Below are 25,389 nucleotides of genomic sequence, written 5' to 3'. Positions count from 1 at the left end.
ACCTGATTGGATTGCAAGGTCTTTCTGTTCTGTATCTTGTCTGACAGAAGAAGGATGTTTTGTTAGCCTTTCCCATTAAACATTGTCCAAGAGATTAAGTAATCAGAAAGGCTGACAGGATTTAATAGTGGGTTAATGTTAATGAGTTTGTGTGTTCACAGACCCTTCTCTAAGTTTGCAGAAGGAGAGTTGTAGTAACTTAAAACAGAGAAGTGGGCTGAGGAAATGGGGATGGGCACCGTGTGAGGAGGACCCGAACCCATGTGAAGCAAACATGGTAGCCCCGTAAACCAGGCACTGGGATATGCAGCAGCCAGGAGATGCTTGCTGTCTTAAGGAGGAAGGTGAAGACCTCTGGGTTGTCCTCTGACCTGCACATGCATGCTTTGGCACTCCAGTGTAAAAGACACATAGAGAACACTGCCAGGCTGTCAGTGTGGTGCTGACATGAGCAGCAAGAGCCCCATCAGCCCTTACGGTCTCAGTGGAGCTGGAGTACAACTTCACATTAGCCACAGCTTCACTACCCTATGCCTTGGGAGTCAAGGATTTGGAGTGGAAATAAGAGAAGGATTTCTGCAGAGTTCTGTCTCTAATCAGAGATTTTTTTTTTCCTTTGAGTGAAAAGAAACTGTACGCGTGAGTCAGTCCAACTGTTTGGGGGCAATTTTTCTCACATATCAGAAGCGTGGTCTGCAGCAATGAATGCCAGAAGCTGTGCTTCCACAGGATGGCAGTGTGGTAGCATTTCTATGATGTAATGAGTGATTTACAGTATTATTGGGTTGTGTGCTTTCTTAGAGCTTACTTCTTTGGGATAGCAGAAAGAGTTCAGAAATAGGCTGTTGTAGCTAGGTAGAAAGTTGTACTACTAGGTGGGGTAGTGTTTGGTCAGGGTTCCTGTAGGAGTTGTGGGAAGAATTGGTGCTGCAGGGTTTCACTGCTGAGATCCTGTAAGAACACAGCGTGCACCTTTTATACTTCTCTTCAAGCTCCTGCTTGCATAAGCCCTCCCCTACCACTGTCCCAAGTACTAGCTACATGTATCCATCTGATTTTACCAACTTCTGTAACTTAGAGGCTAGATGGGATTGATCTTAATAGGATTTTCTATTCTTTTTTTTGTTTTGTTTTGTTTTTTTGTTTTTTCGAGACAGGGTTTCTCTGTGTAGCTTTGCGCCTTTCCTGGGACTCACTTGGTAGCCCAGGCTGGCCTCGAACTCACAGAGATCCGCCTGGCTCTGCCTCCCGAGTGCTAAGGATTTTCTATTTTTAAAATGTTCTATCATTGATATAAGTTTTTTTTGAAAACACTATTGGGTGCTGTCATATAGTCTGGAGAAAAACATGCTTTTATTTTTACAGTGGATGGAGGTTGTGTTTATTCTTTCTCCATTTATTTCTATTCAAGTGAATCTAATTTTCCACTTTGTTTTAAAATGTAAATTTGTAAATGTCAATTAAGATACTGAGATGTGTGTGCTATTTTACAAATCCATGGAGCACAGTATCTTAAGTGAGGTAAACTTTTGATGTTTGGCCCTGTATGTAGCTTGGTCAGCAGTCCCAAACTTGATCTGGTAGAAGTGGTTTCCTGTGTACTGAAGGGGTTCTGTGAGGTAAGATGTGTATTTCTCCTGTGTGAACCCTTCATAGAGTTAGTGATCGAAAGCTATTAAGGCTCTGGCCGGCATGGGTCCAACTGTCTTAAAACGGTCTTCTGGACCACAGCAGTGTCCCAGCAGATTGGCTTCATTGGTGCAGGTGCATGCAGGAAGCTGATCAGGAGCCTTTCAAACCTGTAGCATTAGTTTCTATTACTTTGTTTGACAGTAGCCAAGTAATGAGAATTCAACGCCACTCTGCTGCTTTAAACTGTCTAGGTTATCCTTCTTCAGATTATTCTTGTTTTTATGTTAATTGATTATTTTTTTATGTCTATTACTTTGTTTGACAGTAGCCAAGTAATGAGAATTCAACGCCACTCTGCTGCTTTAAACTGTCTAGGTTATCCTTCCTTCAGACTTATTCTTGGTATTCTTACTGTTAACTTGAACTCTAATGTATTTGTTTCCATAGAGACTGGGGTCTTGTTACTTGGTTGCTTTGGGTGTTTTGTAGTACTGAAGATCAAACCTAGAACTAGACAAGCACTTCACCACTGGGCCACATGCCCAGCGCTGGATGTTTCCTTCTCCTTACTGATGACAATGAATGTCTGTGAAGTTGGCATGAAAATGTAGTCTTCCTTTTTTTAATATTCCTGAAAATGAATGTGAACAGTCCCTAAGAAGTTGTTTCATTTGGGTTACCAAACAAACAACAGCTAAAATGCTTATATTGCCAAATACAGTGTGTGTATGTGTGTGTGTGTGTGTGTGTGTGTGTGTGTGTATGTGTGTGTGTGTGCATGAATTTAAATTTTATTAATAAAATAAATATATTAATTTAATAAAAAAAAAAAGTATTCACTCGCTTTAGTGTTTGTTCTCAGTAGTTGATTTTTTTTTTTTGTTTTTTTTTTTTTTTTTTTTTTTTTTTTTCTTATTTGTTTTTGCGTGTGTCCATGTGTATTCCTGTGTTGTCACAGATAGAGATTTCTTCTCTGATGCTGGATTAGTTATGCACCATTCTACCTTGTGATAAAACCTGAAGAATGTTCTTTGGTGGCTAGATGGGGTATGATAGATGCTCTCACTTTTTATTGTTAAAAAAGGAGGACTCTAGAGACAGACACAGATTTGTGGTTGCCATGCTCTGGAAAGAAGGGAACCAGGAAGCAGATGTGTAATGGACGTGGGGTTTTCTTTGGGGGATGATCATAAGTTTGGGTGGTTCCACAACTTGTAAACACTTCAGGAGTCTCTAATCATTCGTTGTAAGGTGGTTTCTCAGTTTTTTAAAAAGATATTGTTTATTTTTTAATTCAGTTTGTATTGTCTATTATATTTAGTCCAAATCCTGTCAGCCTTGCTGAATTCCGTGTTTGCGTTTCTAAGAGAGCCCCAGACTGAGGTGATTGCACTTTTGGTGTGTGCAGTCTTCATTGATGCAAGCTCATCACTCCTACAAGCTTTCCTGGTGGTGTCTCTGTGTGTGTTCATGTTTGGGGTTTGATTTCTCAGCTCCACACTGTAGAGCTTAGTGATCTTAGTGTTATCTGGGGCTCTAATGTGGGGAAGGATGTTACAGATCACCTGAAGTATTTGATTTTACATACTTGGAGGTCACGTGGTAGCATTGTGAACCTTGTTGCCTTTTTTCCTCCCTCATTCTGCTTCTGACTCTGTGTCAGGGCTTCAACACAGATTAATTAGTAAAAGAAACTTACTAAAAGTCCCCTTGACCACATAAGCAGATTCAAAATTGTCATAGCTTGGATTTTACTTGAGTATCTCACAAAGGGCAATTACCACTGCAGTGTGAATGTGTCTGCAAAGTTCACTTTGGTTGGATGACGGAGCTGTGGCCTTCATTAGCTCTTAAGTCTTTAGAAATGTTGCTTACAGGTTCTGGCCCTTTCTATTAGAATTTATGAACTTATCTTCCCAACACAGTAGTCATCACTTACCAGACAGCTTGGGAAGTAGTTGTAACATTTAAACTAATAGCTCGCAATTTACCTTCTATAAATGGGCTTCTTTTAAAAGTAAATAAATAAAAGTACATTAGGCAAGGAGAAATGAAGTGTATGCTCTAGACTGTGAGCACAGCAGGCAAAGTAATGGAGTAACAGCTTCTGTTCCACTGCACCCTAGACTTCCCTTTTCATAGTAGTTTATTTGCCCAAAACTGAACATAAGTACATTTATAAAAGTGATATAAATAAAGTTTATGAGTAGAATAATATTTTCACATCAGCTTATTTTGGATAGGCCTTTTACAACTCTGGTGAAATTTTACTTTCAGTGATTCCAAATACCTTCTAGCCAGATTACCTAATCTTGATCTCTGGTCATATAAGTGGAAAACCAATCTTTGACACAGAGTATCATCCGTCTTCAGCAGTTCTGTGCATTAGAATCAACCTAAGCTGAGGAGGCCACTGTGGAGAGCAAACAGCCTCTATGTTAGACTTTGACTTATGTGACTGGGGTATTTTCTGCCATGCAGAAAGCCAGTTGTACATCCTTTTTAAACTCTTGAACTTCTATACAAAGAGCATTAGGAGACTGTCTGGAAGACATAAAATACTCAGCACTTTTGAGACTAGGAGGTACTCAGGTAAGTTAATGATGGTGTTAGGTGTTTGTGAGACTGTGAAATTTTGGATTAGTAACCACAGCAGTGATAGTTACTTAGTGCACATACAGGTGTATAGGTTCTTGGCTCCTATCAATGATTACTAATGGTGAGTTTTTAAAAATTTGATTCCATTTGCTAGAAAGGAAGTCTCTGAAATTTAAGGAGGTCTACAAAGAACACTTAAAATAATACTTTAAAAAATGGATAGAATATTTATGATTTATAACATGGCTAACAATCACACATCAAATCAGTCACTTCCAAGATTCTAGTCTTAAGTTGTGTTAAAACTTTTCTAAAAATAAGATTTATAAATTTATGTGTTGAGTACTTAATGGCAATAGTACATTACCCTTGTTTCCTGTTTTGTTTTTATAGCATATAGCACTTTCTACATTGTGGGTTTAATATTATCCATGCAGATACCTTTTGTGGGATTCCAACCAATCAGAACAAGCGAGCACATGGCAGCTGCAGGTATGGACAAGAGTTTTTGAAGTTGAGATGAAAGGACATTGTAAAGTGTTTTGTGTTTTGTCTACTTAAACTGTGTGTGACCTTGAAATCATTTATCTTTTATGTTGAGTTTTTCAGCTGCTTTATATCATGATTTCTAAGAGACTTCAATAATGTTAGCTGTTCTACTTTGCTTCGTATTGCTATGATAAAACACTGATCAAAACCTACTTGGGGAGGATAGGATTCATTTGGCTTAAGTGGCCCGCTCACAGTCCATCACTGAGGGAAATCAGGGCAGAAACTCAAGGCAGAAACTATAGCAGAGACCATGGAGGGGTGCTGCTTACTGGCTTGCTCCTCATGGCTTGTTCAGTCTGCTTTCCTATACAACCTAGGACCACCTTCTCAGGGGTGACACTGCCCACAGTGAGCCGAGCCCTCCCACACCAGGCAATAATCAAGACCCCATGGGCCATTCTGATGGAGCCGTTTTCCCTTATGCTTCCCCCTGCTCAGACAACTCTAGTTTCTGTCAAGTTGACAAAAAACTAGCCAGCACATCAGCACAGAAATAACTATGTTTGAAATCATTGGTGATGCATGATAATGTCAGTGTGCACAGTTGACTGCTTTACTTGTCTGGTACATTCTGATCACGTTGGGGAAAATGTACAGTAGGATTTTTTTCAGATGCATTAATTTGTGGGTTAACCATCAGGTGACACAGGGAATGTTGGCTAGATGAAATACCTAGTCTCTGGTGTGAAGGCTATAGGGTTTTTTAAGCTTTTGTGAGTGAGAGTGTTGAAATGGCATTGGGAAAATGCTGTGTTGATATTCACTGAGCCTTCTCTTTAACTAGGTGTCTTTGCATTGCTGCAAGCTTACGCTTTTTTGCAGTATCTGAGAGACCGGTTGACAAAGCAGGAGTTCCAGACCCTTTTCTTTTTGGGTGTCTCACTAGCTGCAGGTGCTGTGTTCCTTAGTGTCATCTATCTGACATATACAGGTAGGTGCCATCGTCTGTAAGATGCAAGTTGTGACTCTCAATTATTGGTCAGGAACAGTCTTTCACAAGTTTTTCTCACATACTGCGTTTATCCTAGTACCAAATACTGGACAATGTCAATTATCAGAAGTTCTAAACCTGAATAGCATGTCACAAATTGCGACTTTAAAAAAGCATGAGCCACCATTCCTTACTTTAGAAAAACAAGTTTATCTTAATTTTACTGCTTTTCAGGCTCTGGTAAATCCACAAGCATCCTTCTCTTGCTGGTTAAAGAGCCAAAACTATTGAAGACTGAGCATCTGTGATAAGCTATGTGTTCTTACCTTCTCTTGTGTGCACTCTCTCCCTCTTACCTTGGAGACTGTTGGCCACATCATTTCAGCATACTTTGGATGTAACTTACTCTCTACCCTAAGCTCACAAGTCCTAAACAACAGTTCCAGTTTTCCCTGGGGGTATTCCGCCTGCCCAGATAATGTACAGGCCCAGCACAGAGTGAAGGAGGCGTGACTGGAGTCAAAGACCTGGCTAGATGTTTGAAAATGTATTGGCACCTGTAAGATAAAACCAACAGTATTTGAACATTGGTTTAAATTATCCATAGTTAAAAGTAACAAAGCTCTGAAAATGACAAAATTGGGTTGGTGCAATGTCTTAGCTGGTAAAGGTATATGCTGTGCAAGACTGGTGACCTGAATATGGTTCCTGGAACCGAAAGTCTGGGTGGGAGAGGATATCAACACCACAAAATTGTCTTCTGATTTCCACATAAGCACTGGAATGCACCCAACACACACCAATAACAACAACAACAATAATTGTTGTTGCTATTGTCATGGCATGCACCCAAAAGACACCAATAATTATTTTATTTTTGTGTGTGGGTATTTTGCCTACATGTATGTCTCTGTACTGTGCACATGTTTAGTACTCACAGACACCAGAATAGGATGTCAGGCCCCTTAGAACTAGAGTTACAGAGAGTTTTGAGCTACTATGTGAGTGCTGGGAATCAAACCCAAGTCCTCTGGAAACCCAGTGCTCTTAACCACTGAACCCTCTCTCCAGCTTCCCTCTCCCCCACCAAATATATTTTGGGGGGGTGGTTCGAAACAGGGTTTCTCTGTGTAGCTTTGCACCTTTCCTGGATCTCGCTGTGTAGACCAGGCTGACCTCGAACTCAAAAAACATCCCCCTGCTTCTGCCTCCCGAGTGCTGGGATTAAAGGCATGCGCCACCACATCAATTAATTGATTAATTAATACAAAATAAAGCTGTATTCCCAGCATTTGAAGGGTTGAGGTAGGAGGATTGCTGGAATTTTGAGGCATGCTGTGGGCAGGAAGGACTATGTAGCAAGGAGACCTTAATAACAACCACCCCAGAGAGAGAATTTACAAAATAGTAAAAAGGTGGATAATTTCCTCTGTTTTTTTCCTTCAAGGTTACATTGCACCATGGAGTGGCAGGTTTTATTCATTATGGGATACTGGGTAAGTTCAAATATACTGGTTTGGCCTCCTAGCTAACCTTTCTTCTGTGTTCCTATATTATGATATTGTGAGCATTTCAGTCACTTCTTAAGCAATAGTAAATACCCAGGTTGAGCTATTTGAAGTGAATACACTGTAGCTTTAAGGCATAAGTTCTATATTCCTGCTCTGCTATGGCTAACTCCTTATTGGTTTTGCCAGCACAGAAGCATTTGTGTGTAATTTAAGTATGGGAACTTTTTAAAACTAACAAATATAAACTTTACATCTTGAGTTTTGTTAAGGATAAGGTATTGTGTTACAGATTTATATGACAAGATATGAAGGGGCTTTTGTGCAATCAGTTAATTTACGCTTCTGCTTAAGAAAAATCTCAAATACACTAAGGATATCTGGTACATTTTTGAAGAGTACTATATAAAAGGAACTAATTTTTTAAACTTGGGTTTTTGAATTAGATCAACTCTTTAGTGAAACCTTTTGTTTTTAAAATGATGACCCAGTGCTGAGAGGGCATCAGTGGTCTTGCGGTTGCTTTCTATATAGTCCAATAAAGTGTTACCACCATTTATTGATCAGTTGTCCTTCCGATAGGACACCTAAGGGCTATTGTGCAAGGGTAATCACAGCATAAACTATAGTGATGGCTAAGGAGGATGCTGTTTTGAAGGGATGCTTGTGGATCCTGAGGACTGGAAGGAACCAGTTACAGAAGATTGCTCTGATTAAGCTAAATTCCAAAGTTGGTGTGTGTTAGTTATACTTACACTTTTAAAGTAATTTTGACCACTTGGAATCTCAGAGTATTTGCAAAATGGCTTTTGTTCTCACACCCATGCAAGCCCCTTGACTACAAAGGCATTGGAACACAGGAGTTCATGGGTAAAGTGTTTCTGCCATCAATAAGAGAAACTCATTGGTGTAGGTGTAGGCAATGGAGCTGGCCTGAAGACACCTACCTGAGCAAGGATTAGAAACCAGAGCCAACAGTTTGATGAGCCCTAGGTAGCTCCACTTTAAGGGGGCATTTTGTTTAGTGTATACCAAACATTGATTTCTACTATAGCTACATCAGTTAAAATACAAGTTTAAATAAGGAAAGTTGGGAGAAAGAGCAATGTCAATGATCAAAGAAAATTTCTTCATCTAAAAGGAACTCCTGTTTTATTCTATAATTGTAAATAATAATGAACTTTTTTAATATCAGGTATGCAAAAATACACATTCCAATTATTGCATCAGTGTCTGAGCATCAGCCTACGACTTGGGTGTCTTTCTTCTTTGATCTACATATTCTTGTATGTACCTTCCCAGCAGGCCTATGGTTCTGCATCAAAAATATCAACGATGAAAGAGTATTTGGTAAGATTTTTTAATAAACTCTTTGATTCAGAACAATTATTTTCCATTTGAGATTACTTCACCTTAATGTTTTGCTTTTCTTTACTTTCATATGTTATGTTCAAGAACATTTTTCTCCTGTTTCACGGAGGTGTTTGGCCAAGAAAAATTAGTTGAATTTTCAGTGTATACATGTACTAATTACTACTTTTTAAATGTACACCTGACATATAAATTTTACATCCTACCCATTACTCACATGAATATTTTGAGTAGCTTCAAATGATGTAGGAGTCAAATCTTCATTGGCTTTTCTGAAGTCCATAGCCTTTAGCCTGAGACTGTCAACACCTGCCCTAGAGCTCTGGCTAGTGGAAGGATGATTGTCATTAAGTGCTACCTGACAGAGTCCATCCGTCATGTCAGTGTTCTTACTCGTGTTTGCTTTAAAGAAGGCTTTATGCCAGATATTGGTGCTGGCTTTCTTAGGCTGTTTTTGGTTTCATAATCTTAGTGTGCCTAATGATGTAATGCACAAATTCATTGTCACCTGTCAGCTATGAATTTTATAATGTATGGTGCTATTGACAAATAACAAATTACATTTAATTTTCCATATCTAATTAAATTTGAATAATAGTACATTACTCTAAACTGGTGATAGTTTTTATTTAGTCAACTTAACAAGACAGTTTGGCTGGTATTAACAATTAGAAACAGTTGCATTGTGAGGTGCCTACTTGCAGTTTGTACCGTACTGTGGTAGTTGTTAACATGTAGTTTCCTGTGAGCATTCCCCTCAGTGTTGACAGAGAACCTGTCGTTGCAGTTGCTCTGTATGCCATCAGTGCTGTCTACTTTGCTGGAGTGATGGTGCGGCTGATGCTGACTCTGACCCCAGTCGTCTGCATGCTGTCTGCAATCGCCTTCTCCAATGTTTTTGAGCACTATTTGGGGGATGACATGAAAAGGGAAAATCCACCTGTGGAGGACAGCAGTGATGAGGATGACAAAAGAAACCCAGGAAACTTGTATGACAAGGTGAGAGGTGGTGCTGTCTTGATCTCTCTAGCACCAGGAGAGAGTCCCCAGATGGAAGTGTGCTGAAGTAAGGGTACAGACTAGCTGTGACTTCTATAGTTTCTCTCCGTTGCTTGCTTCAAAATGAAAATCCTAGTGACTTTTGAGCTCAAAGTAAACAGAATGGAATCAGAGAAGAGATTGTTAACTTCTTTTACGGCCAGCTGTTACCTAAGCACTCATAGTATGGTAATGCCTTTCCATTTTTGAGAACACAAGTGTGATAAGTAACATCAGATTTGACCATGTGGACTAGTGCTTTTACTTGTCCCTAGTCTGTATTTGGTGTGACCTCCTGTGCTGGGAGTCAAATCCAGGACCTCATACATGTTAAGCAAGCATTCTACCTCTGAATTACTCTCCCAGCCTATGTTGGTGTTTAAAAGTGGTATTTGGTTAAACACCTGTTTGTAGCACCTATGTGTTGCTAATAAGTGAGATTCACTTTTAACCTGAGTAACAATAGGAGCAGGATTGTGTTGGCAAAAGTGTGGGAAAGACTTAAAATTAGAGCTCTTGTCTAAGATTAGAATGACCTGTTAGACTTTGCTATTTTAATATTGACTAAACTTATCAATACTAATAAGCAGTGGAATGCTGGAGTGTAAGAATTGGCTGGAATTCTCTTTCCTCACTCTAAAATAAAATTCATAGGTTTGTGTTAATCAAGCACATACTTGTTATATATATATAAAATGTATGCAGTGTTCTGCCTGCAGGCCAGAAGAGGGCACCAAATCTTGTATTAGATGGTTGTGAGCCACCATGTGGTTGCTGGGGATTGAACCTTGGTCCTCTGGAAGAACAGTCAATGCTATTAACCTCTGAGCCATCTCTCCAGCCCCATTGTGTTATATTTTATATCTTTTTTTCTTTAATCAGCCTTTTAAGAGTTTATGACTAGTCTCTTCTCTTCAATGCATGTATGCATGCGTGCATTGAATTTCTTTCCTAGTGATGTCCTAATCTGGGTTTTAGGTGGGTGCAGCCATTTTTAAGATTAGAATTAAGTATAAGTATATACATGCTGGATCTTATGTTGTCAGAATGGAACCCCATGGTTAATTCTTTATATTTAATTAAAAGCTGCCTTCTGTCATGGAGATAGTTTGCTCTGAGATCAGCTCCTGGGTTTGATTGTATTTTCTGATCCACATTGACTTTGAAGTTTACCTTGAATTAAAACAAGAGCAAATCTCCTCATCACCTGTAGAGTATTTGATTGTATCTTTTCTGGCCACGGAGTTATTGGTAACTTAATATTCTCTCCACTTTTCCTGATTATGTTAATAAACCAAAGACAGTGGCAAAGGCCTCTAACTGTTTGCTCTGCATCTCCAGGCAGGTAAAGTGAGAAAACATGTAACAGAGCAAGAGAAAACTGAAGAGGGCTTAGGCCCCAACATCAAAAGCATTGTGACCATGCTCATGCTGATGCTTCTGATGATGTTCGCTGTTCATTGCACATGGGTCACGAGCAATGCCTATTCCAGTCCAAGTGTGGTCCTCGCCTCCTACAATCATGATGGGTAAGAAAACAACTTAGCTGTGAAAATGTTTAGATGTATCCTTTTTATTTTGCCTCAAAAAAAAAAAAAAAAAAAAAAGAATATTGTTTGTAAAACTGACTTTGATTCTACTTTTTAAGGCATAGTAGAGATGTCACCCAGGGCTGCCCACATGCTAGGCAACCCCACTCCCTAAGTGTACTTTGTCCTTTGTACTAACCTTTGGATGGGTGGTAGTAACTGTGTTTTGTACTCTTTTCCAAAATCTTTCTGCATATGTAGCTGTGTATACTTTGTGGACACTGGACATCATCATTAGTGTGAAACTTAGTAGGAATGCAAATCATGGGGCCCAACCTAAGCCTACCTGAGAGACCTGGGGGCAGGCCTGGCTAGCTGTGGGTTAGCGGGCCCTGATTATTTCAGTGCAGCTAGATGTTGACAGCTGGCTTTTATAGTGCCACATCTCACCTTTCTACTTCACGTGCAATCTTAGGATCAGACTTTCTCCCAGAGTTAGTTCATTAGAATCTGGTGTTTTACAAGACAAGTGGTTTGTTTGTACATTAGTTTGGGAAACACTAGTATAGACACAGCTCTCTCGCACCTCCCTTGGAAGTAAGGGCTTTTAACTACCATCTTTAAAATGAAATTTTTCACTGATTAAACATCTCAAAATTTTAAGATATCTCCTTCACACTTAAAGATGTCATTTGAAATAATACTGTGGTTCTTTTCAGCACCAGAAATATCTTAGATGATTTTAGAGAAGCATACTTTTGGCTAAGACAAAATACAGATGAACATGCCCGGGTCATGTCCTGGTGGGACTATGGCTATCAGATCGCTGGGATGGCCAACAGGACTACTCTGGTGGATAACAACACCTGGAATAACAGCCACATAGCACTGGTGAGGACTTGGCATTGCTGTTTGTTTTTAAAGAATAAAAGAGTTCATACTACTTAACAGTCAGGCTTCGCCTGTAATTAAACAGGAAGATACAGGTTAAAATACTTGTCTGCATGTGTATTCTGGTTTTAAGAGTAGTATTATGTATTCAGATTTGAAGGCTGATTTCCAGTAGCTTTTGATATATTTAGCTTACTGAGAACTAGCAAAATCTGGAACTTAAAACGCTTGATGTATATTTTTTACATTGCAAATAAGAAAAAGTTTGCAAATATAAAAACAAGTATTTTATGATGTGCAAGTCATACAGATGTGCAAATTATATATTCACACTATTAAATAGTGAATCTCCATAAATCTCTTCTGTATTTTAAAGTCTATGAGTAGATAACTGGGTCTTAAATAAATGGATTCAGTTTTTGTGAGCTCTGTGGCTGATTATCAGGTGTCTGCTTGGCTCAGAAGAGTCTGCTCTGGAAATCATGGGCCAGGCTCAGCCTGAGGTTGGAAGAAAGCTATCTCTTTAAAAGCTTGACTGTTTTCATTTTAAAATGTAAATGTCCTGGAACTTAATTATTTAAATGTACATTCTGATTTTGACGCTTCTGCTATAAAATGGTTACCATAGTTAAGATGTTAGTGAATTCCTCTAAGTTTAATACATTCATAGAAAAGCATTCCTACCCCAAATTCATGTATATCAAACTCAGTGAATTCCATCTTACAGTAAAACTGTACGCTTTTACTTTATCCTGCAGGTAGGAAAAGCTATGTCTTCTAACGAAACAGCCGCCTATAAAATCATGAGGTCTCTGGATGTTGATTATGTGTTGGTTATTTTTGGAGGAGTTATTGGCTATTCTGGTGACGATATCAACAAGTTCCTCTGGATGGTTAGGATAGCTGAAGGGGAACATCCAAAAGACATTCGGGTAAGGACCACACTGGACAGTTAAACAGCTCATAGGGTCTGAGTGATTCTCATATTTGCTGATTTGCATTCTTTGTACCTCTGGCTGGCCTGGAACTCAGAGGTCCTGCCTTGGCCTCCTAAGGATGGGATACAAGGCATGCATTGCCATGCCCAGTGGTTGCATTGTTTTCATCGTCCTATCCTGTAGCTAGAGTTTTCCTGCCTTGCCCACAGTCAGGACAAATCTTTGTCACCCACCAGTCCCACAGCCGCTCAGACCCAACCAAGTAAACACAGAGACTTATATTGCATACAAACTGTATGGCCGTGGCAGGCTTCTTGCTAACTGTTCTTATAGCTTAAATTAATCCATTTCCATTAATCTATACCTTGCCACGTGGCTGGTGGCTTACCGGCGTCTTCACATGCTGCTGGTCATGGCTGTGGCTGGCAGTGTCTCTCCGCCTCAGCCTTCCGCTTCCCAGAATTCTCCTCTCTCCTTGTCCCACCTACTTCCTGCCTGGCCACTGGCCAATCAGTGTTTTATTTATTGACCAATCAGAGCAATTTGACATATAGACCATCCCATCCCACAGCACTATCCTCTGTTCTACTATCTTACTCTATTATTTATTAAAAATACTAAATGCACTGCCTAGCTTTGGCAGCCTCATATGCCTTGTAACACCATTCTATTGATAACCCCATAGATGTGAAAGTAAGACACTGGACACCGTGGGTGTGTAATAGTGCTGTGTCGATTCATGTCTGTGCACTCTGATGTCCTCATGGGGAAGGTGTTGCCTTACTGATGCTTGTGTTAGAACACTTTCCTCATGATTGTACCTCCATCCTACCTTTGTCAGGTCTTCTGGCTGCTGCTTCTCCTAGCCTCTTGCTTCTACCTTCTGATTGCATTTCCATTCTGCTCCACTACTACCCTTAATGTCTATAATCTGAAAGAAACCAATAATGCTAGAAATCACTGTCTTTGCCTTGGTCCTATGTCTTCTTCCATGAGATATGACATTCATTGATCATGTCACTTAGTACTTTAAAAACCTTCAACAGATATGGAGAATGGCCTCGAAATCAAACAGATATGAGTCAGAATTAAAACTGTCAGCTAGGTGCTCCAGGCAAGTTATTTTATACCAATCAACATAAATGCTTTGAGTATTGGATCTTTTTCTAGGATCTAGAATTAGTATGGTGCCCAAGGCAAGACTTAGGTTACCGCCACTGAAGATGGGAGATTATGTGTGTGGTGGTGTTAAAAATATTTGTAGTAATGTAGTTTAAGCCTCATCTTAGTATGGTATATCTCTTGGGAAAGCGTTAAAGTCCAAACTCTTGCCTGGTTTGTAAGCCCTTTAAACCTAGCCTTCCTTGGCTGGTCTCTTGGCTAACTTTGTACCACTGCCAGGCTACTCTGGCCCCTGAAACTTGCCTGTGCTTTCTTTGCTTAACTCATCTGACATGTGTTTTTAATATTCTGTCTTGGAATGCCTCTTCTTCCACATGCTTGTCACCTCCTCCCATGCCTCTATTTGTCCTCAGAGAAAATTGCTTTGTAGTTGGATTTAATTTATGTCACCTACCAGGTAGCTGGAATTGTGCTTAGGTGAGGAAGGCACAAAAGATGAGACAGAAACAAAGATGAGGCACAGTCCCAGGTGTCCTGCTCAGATGAAAATGCTATGACATTTCCCCCTTAGCTGTAATTAACCAACACTATTTCCTTACATTAGATTAATCTGAAATTTCATTCTCTTAAAACATGATTTTAGTTTGTGAATTACTTGGCACCATTAAAAGTTGTAACATGATTACTGTTTCCAAATATGTACTTTGAGCACACACAAATAAATTTCTGTGCTTTTTAAATATGTTATTTTTAACCTTTGTGAATAGATAATACAAAGTAAGAAAAGAGTTCATCCCTCACAGGAAAAGAACACATTCCTTCCATAGGTGTTATCTGCATATGTACATGCAAAACTGCTGAGAGAATAGACTCAGTGCTGTCAGAAAAGGGAGTGTGTGGATGATGCACCATTCCACAGTGTGCACACACCTCACAGGGCACAGTGTGTGCAGTCAGTTAATAGAAGCCCTGGTCATTCTTAATACTATTTTGTGTCTGTAATTCTTATTTAAGCAACTTACTAGAAACAAGGTATATATGCTGTTTGCTTCCATAGGCCTTAGGAATCTGTGTTAAACTGTGGCCATCTTCTTTCATTTTTTTTTTTTTAACCCTTATAGTGAGTGTTCCATTAGGTATGTTGGTTTACCTGGCTTGGCTAACTTTTCTCTATGATGAGCATTTGTGTCCCTGGCATAGTAAATAATTTTGTTCATTCATTATTTGAATCATATAAGTATCTATATAATATAGTTCTATAAAAAGAATGTCTGAATCAGAAGTTACATTTTTACTATCTGGAATTACATTTTTAAAACAGTAGCAAACTATCCCTGTCAGAAGGTTAATTTATAAATTAACCCAATAAAAATTACTACAAAAATAGTACTATCTATCCTTTCTAGTTTGCTGAATATTCTCCTCTGCAGCTAAAGGAGGATTTTGGAATTCATAGGGAAACTTGAGGGTAAGCTCTAAGGAGTGGTAAATGAGGGCAGTTGCTGAGAGCTAGCTCTACCTGGTGTTAAAGCGTGGAGCCAGAGTTGGTCCCATTCTTTTTAACTGTGGCTGGAAATCTGACAGGATTAATTTGGGGGCTGGGGGATTAAAAAGAGTTGATACTTCCTCTGCAGCTAGCACCTGTAGCTTTGAGTATGTTATGTTGGGCTGACCTTGGACTTGTGGTTTTTTTTTTCCATAGGAAGGAGACTACTTCACCCAGCAGGGAGAATTCCGTGTAGACAAAGCTGGATCTCCTACTCTGTTAAATTGCCTTATGTATAAAATGTCATACTACAGATTTGGAGAAATGCAGGTTGGTTCAATCAGTTCTTCCACAGCCTTTATTCAAATGGGGAGGAATCCCATAAGCTCTTTGGGAAAGAAAAAAAAAAGCAATAATGTCTTAATTGTATGGGAGAGAAATGGGCAAGGCTTCTTTCCCATTCTGTTTAGATTTCAAACCCCTGATCCCCTTGACTCAGTGTTCTGAGTGCTGGGCTTATAGGCATGAGTTATTATGCCTAGCTCAATTTCTGAATTTTTTTTTTTTTTTTTTTTTTTGTGATATGTTAGAGAAAAACATTATACCAATGACTTTTTCTTGTCTGTAAATAAAGGGGGAGGGGCTTAGATTGATAACTTGGCTTTTGATGGAAACCAAAATATGTTATTCTGACATTTAAAAATTACTTTTGCACTAAAAGCAATTAACAGCAAACAGAGGTACACTCTCTTCATCCGGCCTCATTCTTGCCTTACAGGCACAAATTAAATTTCTCATTTACTGAAGATAATGCTAACTCTACATGCTTCAGTCCAGAGAGAGCACCAAAGCAGTCTGCAAGCAGACCTTACACATGCTCAGCTTTTCCCCGCAGGCACACTTGCCATCACTTCCCCTCTCTGAAGAAGGCCCTCAGCCTTCTTTCCTTGTCTCTCCACCAGCTTACTGTTCTTTGTTAATCGTGGTCTGGGGATGCAATTCTAAGCCATTGCTCCAAGACATTCTCCTGGCCTGTGTTGCATGTATTGATAAACTGGTTTTTGCTGCCATCACTCTGTCTTTTGTTGCAGGATTCATCCCAACCTAAGAAGTCATGGGGGCTGGGCAGAAAAGCGTCTCCCCTAACTATTGCTAATCCATTTTATAGCCTGTAATACCAAGTTGATAGTTTCATTCCAAGAAAACGAATTGTACATTACTTTCTACTCAGCTTGGTAACTTAAAAATTAGAGGAATTATTTGTTTACTTTTCTATTGGGAAATGATGTTATCTCTAACTTGAAAGGGTTTGCCTGAACCTCAAAATTTATCCATTTGTAAAATACAGTGATGGTGGCTAGCATGATCTAGGAGAATTTATATATCACTGCCCTCAGGTAGATGGGTATAAGTGGGTATCTGCTTCATTATTTACCTGTGATCATTCTAGAGGTGGCTTTAAATGCAAAACATCATGCCCACAATAATCTAGATACAATTTTTATTTGTGTTTGCTTCATTTAAAACCACTTGCATGGGATCCAAACTCATGTTAGGAAAAAAGCACCTGGTCTTCATAGTTACTCTAGAAAATAGTTTTTCTGGTATAAATGATGAGTTCTCTGCAAAGAGGAGATTTTTTCTCCCTCTTAAGGTTTATGAACTATTTAAGCCCTGTTAGTCTTCATGCCTTTAAGAAGCATGCATGTTAGCACAGGAGGTGTAATTTTTCTGTTATGTGGACAAGCAAGAACTCCCCTATTGCTTTGTAGACTGGTTTTACACTGCTTTTTTTTTGTCTTAAAGTTTAGGTTCATGTCTGTTTAAAAATCTCTTAAAGGGTGCCCATTGTCCTTTTATAAGTCTTCAGCTGGCTTAGCTTCTGTTGGAGCTGCCTCTTCAAGACACCAGAGTATTGTCTCTGTGGGCATTTCTTTTATCTAAAGAGATGGTGGTATTTAGAGTGAGTCAGTCCCATGCACGAGAGCTGAATGAAGAACATTTGGCATAATGAAACAGATAGCCATTGTGAAGTCCTAAGGTGAAAGGAAGCACCCTCTTCCTGTCCCTTTGCTGGGGCAGCTTTTGAAACAGGCTCTCACCATGTAGCCTTTAGCTGGCCTGGAGCTCACTAAGCAGACCAGGCTGGCTTCAGAGTCAGAGATCTTCCTGCCTTGGCCTCTTAAGTGCTCAGATCAAAGGCATGTTAACACCATACTTACACCACTCATCTATTTTTAAGGACTCTGCGAAACATATTCTGCTGTGTCTAGGTTTTTTTTTTCTTCATGATTTCTTCCTGCTTGGGTATCAAGACCTGTTTGGATGCATTCTTCCATTCTGTTTCTTATTTAAGGAAGGTCATTTGCTACCCTTTGATAGCAGTTGTGATTTTACAGTACTGAATGTTTTCCAATAAAGCTGACTGACATCTGGTTCTGGTGTTACTTTTGCAGCTAGATTTTCGAACACCCCCAGGTTTTGACCGAACCCGTAACGCCGAGATTGGAAATAAGGACATTAAATTCAAGCATTTGGAGGAAGCCTTTACATCAGAGCACTGGCTTGTCAGGATATATAAAGTGAAAGCACCTGACAACAGGGAGACACTAGGTCACAAGCCTCGAGTCACCAACATCTTCCCCAAACAGAAGTATTTGTCAAAGAAGGTGGGTCCCCAGTGAAGTCGTCTTGCCAGAAGGATAACTCAGGCTTGGTAGTTGGGTAGGCTGAGATGGGAAGTGCTAAAACTGCTCATAAAGAACATGACTGCTTGTACAAGGTACATACAGGGTTCTGAGAACCCTTCCCACAGGGAGCACTTGAGCAGCCTTGACCCACGATTTTCCAGGTGGCCTGCTGGTTATTGGTGAGCCCAGTAAGTTTTTCTAGAGGCATTCTTACTTCAGTTTGTGCTGTGCCCATTATTGGGATGTCTTCTAATCAGTGCTTGTGGCCATTACTGCCCAAACCTGCATGAAAGTCAAAACTTAAAAGAATTGTAGTTATTGATTCCTCATCTTCAGGTTAAAGCACATTTCTATTCAAGTTCTACTCTCTGAATGGGGCTTTCATTTGCAGTAAATTGCCTGTACATACATAGTCAAGTGAGGCCTTCTGAAGCAAAAACTAAACACTTTTTTCTTTTTCTTTCTTTTTTTTAATTGGTTTTTTGGGACAAGGTTTCTCTGTGTAAGTTTTGATGCCTGTCCTGGATCTCACTCTGTAGACCAGGCTGGACTCTTCCGAGTGCTGGGATTAAAGGCGTGTGCCACCATTGCCCAGCTAAGTCATCTTTCTTAGGCTACTTATTTTTTAATGTAATTATTATAACAGAGCTCGTAGGCAGAAATTACAAGGAGACTGTTGCAGTCCTTTTCTAATAAACAGTGGACTAGGAAGTCTTTTACTGGGGTAATTATTGCTCATTAAGTTGGGTAGATCTCTTAATCTAAGATACCTGACAGGGAGGGACTGGGTGCAGATGGGATTGATGGCCAGGCAGGCAGGCTCTGGGAGCATAGTTCTGATTAGTGAACTGATCTCGGTCACCATTTTCCAAAGGGTGCTTAGGTGTTTCCATAACCCAGAACAGTTCATTTAAACTGTTAAAGTATACACCAAATACGTCAGAGCACAGGTCATGTCATTATACTTTAAAAGTGATGTTTTATTTACTTTTATGACGTGATATTGCTTTGTAGCCTAGGCTGGTCTGAGGGGTTCTCCTGGCTCCACCTCCTGAATGCTAGGAATGCATGTGCCACCATGCTGGCTAGATGTATGATATTTAAATAGAAATTTCTTTTAAAAAAATGTATTGATTTGAGGAATGGAGGAGGCATGCTGTAGCACCTGAGGCACAGAGGTCAGGAGACAATTTGTAGTTAGTTCTCTCCACCATGAAGTTCTGAGGATCATCTCAAGAGCATCTTTGGTGACAAGTGCCTTTTCTAGATAGAACCTGCTGTCTTTAACCTGAGTTCTGAAGCCTCCCTGAAGAGTTGTATCTACTGTAGAAACCTAGTTCCTTGATGTTGCAGTGCTTCCCTCGGGTTCTTGGATCTGGCCATTCTTTGGCTCTAGCAGATGGTCTTGTAGCAGTTCCCACCACCACATCTGCTCCAGTAGTCTATCAGAGAGCATCTGGGGTTGGAGATGGCTCAGTGGGTAAAGTGATTGCTGATCCCCAGCACCTACATGAAAAGCATGGCAGCACTGGTGGAGACAGGCAGGTCCCTCATTGGCCAGGCAGCCTTGCTGAATTGGTGAGTTCTAGGTTCATTGAGAGACTGTCTTAAAAAAGAGGGTGGAGAACAATGGAGGTTGACCTCTGACCTCTGTGTGCATGTGCACCCAAATGCACACATATACCCACATAACATTCACATTATAGTTAGATACCAAGTTGTCAAAAAATGCTTTATTTTTTAAGATTTATGGAACTCAAATGTTTATTCATTTGGAGTGTCTGCTTCTTAAAAGGACATGACAGAATATGCCAAGTGATTTTTGTATTTTAAGTTTTGAAGGTGGATAGTCATCTTCATTTTGCAGATGGGAAAAGTGGGGCTCTGGGAACGGCTGTATTCACTTGTATTTCTGACATAGCCCATTCCCTTGGATGCTGAGGATACACCTTTCAAATGCCTTAGATTGGTGCCTGGGATCTGTCATTGTTACTGCTGAGCTTGCAGTGGTTGAGGAGGGAGATCGGAGATGCTGTGGTGATCCTCTTAAAGCCAGAGACCTAGTTATATTCACCTCAGCCTTCTTACATGACAGAGGTGCACACTGAGCATTCAAGGGTCTTGTCCTAAAACTAGCAACAAACTCAGTAGAAGTCTTCATACCAGAGTAAGCTGGGTGTGTCCAGGTGCTTCAGTCTGTAGGAGACCTGAACTAATACACTGTGCTTTCTTTTTCTAGACAACGAAAAGGAAGCGTGGCTACATTAAAAATAAGCTAGTTTTTAAGAAAGGCAAGAAAATCTCTAAGAAGACTGTTTAAACACACTGTTCTGGCCTGACTTGCAGCAGTTGTCCTTGAGAGAACCCGTCTTTGCCTTCAGCTCATGTCCTGTCTCACAGCACCGAGGGTACAGAATCATCGCTGGGCCAGGTCAATGTACAAAATGTTCTGGCAATGCCTCATTTAAAAATTAAATTGATTTATTGAGAACAACTGTTTTCGATTGTAATGTGAAGCAAGACAGAGCCGTGCTGCGAGCATCTGGCAGAAGTTTTTTTTTATTATTATTATTATTGGTACATATTACCCTTCAAATCTGAGAATTTGGACTAATTGCACCAAAGAACCCTCTAATTTGGTCCCTGGCACATGCGTACTTGTCAATTTTTTTTTTTTTTTTTTTTTTTTTGTCCTTTTACGAGACCTGCATTTTATTTGAATTACCCAAATAGCAATATGTAAGACACAAATGACAGTTGTAACAAGAGCTTCTTGACCAGTAAACACACTAGCCCAGGTCTGAGGAAGAAGTGTTAGAGGAGAGTCTGCGTCCGTGAACTCTATTTATTTTCCTGCTTCTCCAGTGTGAAGAATGTTTCATCAAATGTCCACGTTGTTGCTCGCTGCCGCCGGAAGCAGCTGCCGCTGACGGTGGGCCTCTGTGTAGTTAGCGCCTGGGTAGGTGTTTGTGTTCAGGCATCCACACTGCGGTTAGCAGGTGTTTTCACCAGGTACTTACAGAGCAGCTTTCATGCATTGTTCATTCAAGGGCTAAATTTCTATCCTTTGGGAATCATGGCAAGCACACACAGAACGTTGCTGCCTGGGATGGCTTTGTCACCTCAGTACTGGGTTGGCACCGTGTTTTCATGAAGAATAAGGGAGAGTGCTTAAAGTGGACAGGTATCCAAAGTTCATTTCTGTGACTCTTCAAAATGACAAAGGATTTGTAAACTTTGCCTGGATTTTCCTCATTTTATACCAGTTTTGTTCATCACAATGATTTCTGTTCACTGCTCCATGTTTTTTAATACCTTAAGCATTTGATGAAACACTCTTTAGTGCTATATAGGCATTTTCTTACTTTTATTACAAATGTGACAATTGTCAAAAGATGCACTAAAATATAAATGGAGATTGAACATGTTCATTTTCCAGCTTATAGGCAACTTTATACAGACTTGAAAACTTTATCCAGTTGTTTAGTAAAGTGAGAGAGAAAGGTTTCCTGCCGCAGGAGAACTTTTTATACAACACGCCACTGCTTTTGGTGGGAAAGTACAGAATAGTATGTACCTTTTATGAAGAAACCGTAATTTACAATGTTCTGTGAGAATGTTACTGCTGATTTCCTTTTTCAAGGTGTAGAATATTCTTTGATTTATAGAATTCATTTTTGACCCGGATGATGGTTCTTTTACAGACCAATAAAAAAGGCTGAACATTTTCACAAATAAAGTGTAACTAAATCTGGATTTCTGATACCTTGTCATTTAGGGGATTTTATCTTACTTTGTTGCTTTACAATTCAATGCAGAAAAGTTATTGACCATAAGGGAAATAAAGTTAATTCACATTTTGTGTTAAGTGTTGTCTTTTGCAGATCTTGTTTTTAAAAGGATCTGCAGAGTGTTCTGACCCCATCTCCCAGTGCTCACCTTACGAAGGTTTTAGTCGGTGTATGGAAAAAAAAACTTCAACTCAAACCCCTTTTTAGAATCTCACCTTTTTACTCAGAATAAATATACCTCATTATGACTCTTTGGGCTCAGGCAAGGGAAGGCAAGAGGAGGTCAGGCTGTGAGGAGTACCCGTTCCACAGGGCCCCAAGACTGCACAGTGACAGTCTGGAGCTCACCGTGCTGTGGTGGGGATGTAAGGAGGTGGTGGTTTGTCAGCTGGTGAGCTTATAAGATTGTTCCACTAACACAGTTTCACAGTGAAAGTTCAACATTGTAACCTTGAAGCTTTAGATTGCAGTTACATGGCAGTGCTTATAGTGTAAACAAGGCAGAATTCGGCTTTCACACTAACGTTGTTATCCTACTTAATGCCTGAGCGATGACCAGGAGGCCAAAGACTGGACAGTGTGAAAGCACCCTCTCTACTACGGTGTTTCCATAGCCAAGGGACCCTCTGAGCTGTTGCTTCCTGTTTGAAAACTGTTAGAGCCTTGGCGGTGTTGCTCACTGGTTAAATACTTGCCGGGCATATATAGTACACACTAGCCAAGAATGGTGCTCAAGTACACATTTCAGCAGTAAAGTGTAAAGCAAAGCAGTAACGTGCCAGCTGTGCAAGCGTGGGGCTCTGAGTCTGATCCCAGCACCCAAGCTGTAACTCGGCTTCTAGGGTAAGGGGAGGAGAAATGGGGATCCCTCGAGCTCTCTGGCCAACTGTTTTAACTGAATTGTTGAGTTCCAGGCTCAGAGAGGTGAGGTGTAATTGAAGGGGACAGCTGACATTCCCTCTGGCCCCTACACACACAAGTACACAGTTTAATACTGTTCAGTATAGCTACAACATTCGACAACTGATCGTCCATTCTTTCACGTCTGGCTGCAGTGGCTGCTGCTTACCATGGTTTTTGTTGGATGGTAGCCTTGTTGCCCTTAACCCCACTGAGGTGGGGAATAGGTGGGCATAGAGTTGAGCAGCAGCCTGCAGTTGCTGTGGTAAGACACCATGAGGAAACAAGCTAATGGGGTGCTGTGACTGACTGAAATGAAATGTGTATCTGCCATGGCGAATTACAAAAGGGCAGGTGAATTTATATCCTAGGCTAGGATCAATACAGCAGAGGTTGCTTTCCTGAAGCTTCTCTTTCCTCCCAGCCACTGCCAGTGGCACATTCTCCATCTTAGCTTTTACAGCAGTGACTGATTGATGTCCTTCTCACCTCAGTATTTTTCTCTAAGCATGGTTAAATACACCTATTATTTGAGCTGCATGAGTGGAATCATGGAGTATAGACTTTGCCTAGTCGGCTTTTGTGCAGCATTTATAAACACAATCTATGTTGTTAGGAACAACTGAAGGATGGTTTTCATCAATATATAATATTCCCTTTGCTCTGCAGCTTGCTCAAACATACACATTGATTGATTCTTTTGTTGGTTTGCTGATGGTCATTTGTAAATAATGCCAAGAAGGTAGACCTCTTGCTGCTTACTGTGTGCATTTCTCCGGCCATTCTCCTGCCGTTGTATTTTCAGGGCAAGGTGGTTTGTTACTTCCATATCTTCACCAGCCTTTCACTTACCTCTCTCCTACCTTTGTTTCCTCCCCTGCCTAGAACTCACTGTGATCCTCTTGCTTCAGTCTCCCATGCTGAGATCACTAGCCACCACACCCAGCTCAGTGAGAACAGATCATGATTCCTTATATTTGTTTTGTCTTCCTCGGCTCACCCATACAGTGTAGGCCATCTGGAAACGTACTTTCTCTGAGTTGTGTGTTCTGGTTTATGGTGTGTTGTTTTATCTTTTGAAAATGCATTAGTTTATGTATTTTGTCCATGAAGACTAAAGTGGTCATATTGCAGGTTATTAGAAATTAATCTTTTTCAATCTTTTGTATGTATATGGCTCTCTGTAGCTTGTTTAAAAACTCTTTTCATCTGCTGGTGAGCTGACTCAATGGGTAAAAAAGGCGCCTGCTGCGAAGCCGGAAACCTGAGTTCAGTCCCCAGGATGCACATAATGGAAGGGAGAGAAGAGATTGCTTCAATTTGTCCTCTGATCGCCACATGTCCCCACCACCCCCAAGACATATACACAGTACATGTCAAGCTGTGATACTTTTTAAAAAAAATCTTTTCAGAAAACCACAAAGCCAGTGCCTGTTCTGTGTTCCTTTCTAGGAAATTGATGACTTTACCTTTCAGCCTTTTCATCTATCCTGGACTCCTTTGTTGAGTACATTGTGGAATGCCTGTTAGGTGGTGGTGGTGGTGGTGGTGGTGGTGGTGGTGGTGGTGGTGGTGGTGGTGGTGGTGGTGTGCATACATACCTAAAGTTTGTATTTTAGGGACTGGAGAGAGATAGTGGTGGTTCAGAGCGATTGCTGTTTTTGCAAACCCAGCACCCACACTGGGCAGGTCACAACTGCCTGTAACTGCAGCTCCAAGGGGTCTCACACCCTCTTCTGACCTCTACAGATACCCACAAATGTACCATAGACACAGGCCCATACACATAAATAAAACTCTGTGTGTGTGTGTGTGTGTGCGCGCGCGCACGCGCATGAGTTAAGTTCATCTTCAGCTTCATAGTGAGTTTAAGGCCAACCCTGAGCTACATGAGACCCTGCCTCAAAAACAAGTGTGGTGAATACTATGTCATAAGATTTTAATTTCTACTTGTTAGACTATAGACGCACATGTTTTTACAGAATGGCATTGTACTTGACCTTGTCATCAGCATTCTAACAGTTATTCAGAGGTCTCGTATGGTTGGCATTGTGACTTGCAGTGGATGTGTACTTTATTGTTTTGCCCCAGTGCACCAACCAGCTCAGACATGCATCTGGTGTAGCACTTCATGGAAATGACACCATCCTTGTCTTGTTCCTCTTCTCACTAGGAAAGCTGGTGCTCATTTGCTACTGAGTATAATTCCTGCAGGTATCTTTGATCAAATTAAGCAAATTATGAAATCATGAATGGTTTTTGTTTTGAGATGTGTGTGTTTGACAGAGGGCCTTCCTGAATCAGTCTTCTGAATGTTGGGACTAGCATTCATGTGCCATCATGATGGTATAAATGTTTAAGATTTATTTTTATCTTTAATTATGTCTTTGTGGGTGTGCTGGATATTTTTTG

At 40.3% G+C, this 25,389-nt stretch overlaps 1 protein-coding gene across 1 annotated transcript in view; it reads left to right on the top strand.

Annotated features, from left to right (window-relative positions):
- Positions 1-22,148, top strand: part of Stt3b (STT3 oligosaccharyltransferase complex catalytic subunit B) — a 79,218-nt gene extending 57,070 nt beyond the window's left edge. The window contains exons 6-16 of the mRNA XM_028886522.2: positions 4,624-4,722; positions 5,567-5,713; positions 7,161-7,209; positions 8,417-8,571; positions 9,380-9,591; positions 10,972-11,159; positions 11,879-12,050; positions 12,809-12,982; positions 15,813-15,926; positions 18,053-18,265; positions 20,526-22,148. Of these exons, the coding sequence (XP_028742355.1) occupies positions 4,624-4,722; positions 5,567-5,713; positions 7,161-7,209; positions 8,417-8,571; positions 9,380-9,591; positions 10,972-11,159; positions 11,879-12,050; positions 12,809-12,982; positions 15,813-15,926; positions 18,053-18,265; positions 20,526-20,606 (1,604 nt within the window). The 3' untranslated portion in view covers positions 20,607-22,148. The remainder of the gene's footprint in view (positions 1-4,623; positions 4,723-5,566; positions 5,714-7,160; positions 7,210-8,416; positions 8,572-9,379; positions 9,592-10,971; positions 11,160-11,878; positions 12,051-12,808; positions 12,983-15,812; positions 15,927-18,052; positions 18,266-20,525) is intronic.
- Positions 22,149-25,389: the final 3,241 nt, after the last annotated feature.

The sequence above is a fragment of the Peromyscus leucopus genome, chromosome 7 (assembly GCF_004664715.2).
Source record: "Peromyscus leucopus breed LL Stock chromosome 7, UCI_PerLeu_2.1, whole genome shotgun sequence".
NCBI classification, from domain to species: Eukaryota; Metazoa; Chordata; class Mammalia; order Rodentia; family Cricetidae; genus Peromyscus; species Peromyscus leucopus.
The sequence above is the reverse complement of the archived record's forward strand: the minus strand, read 5'-3'. Positions and strand labels throughout refer to the sequence as shown.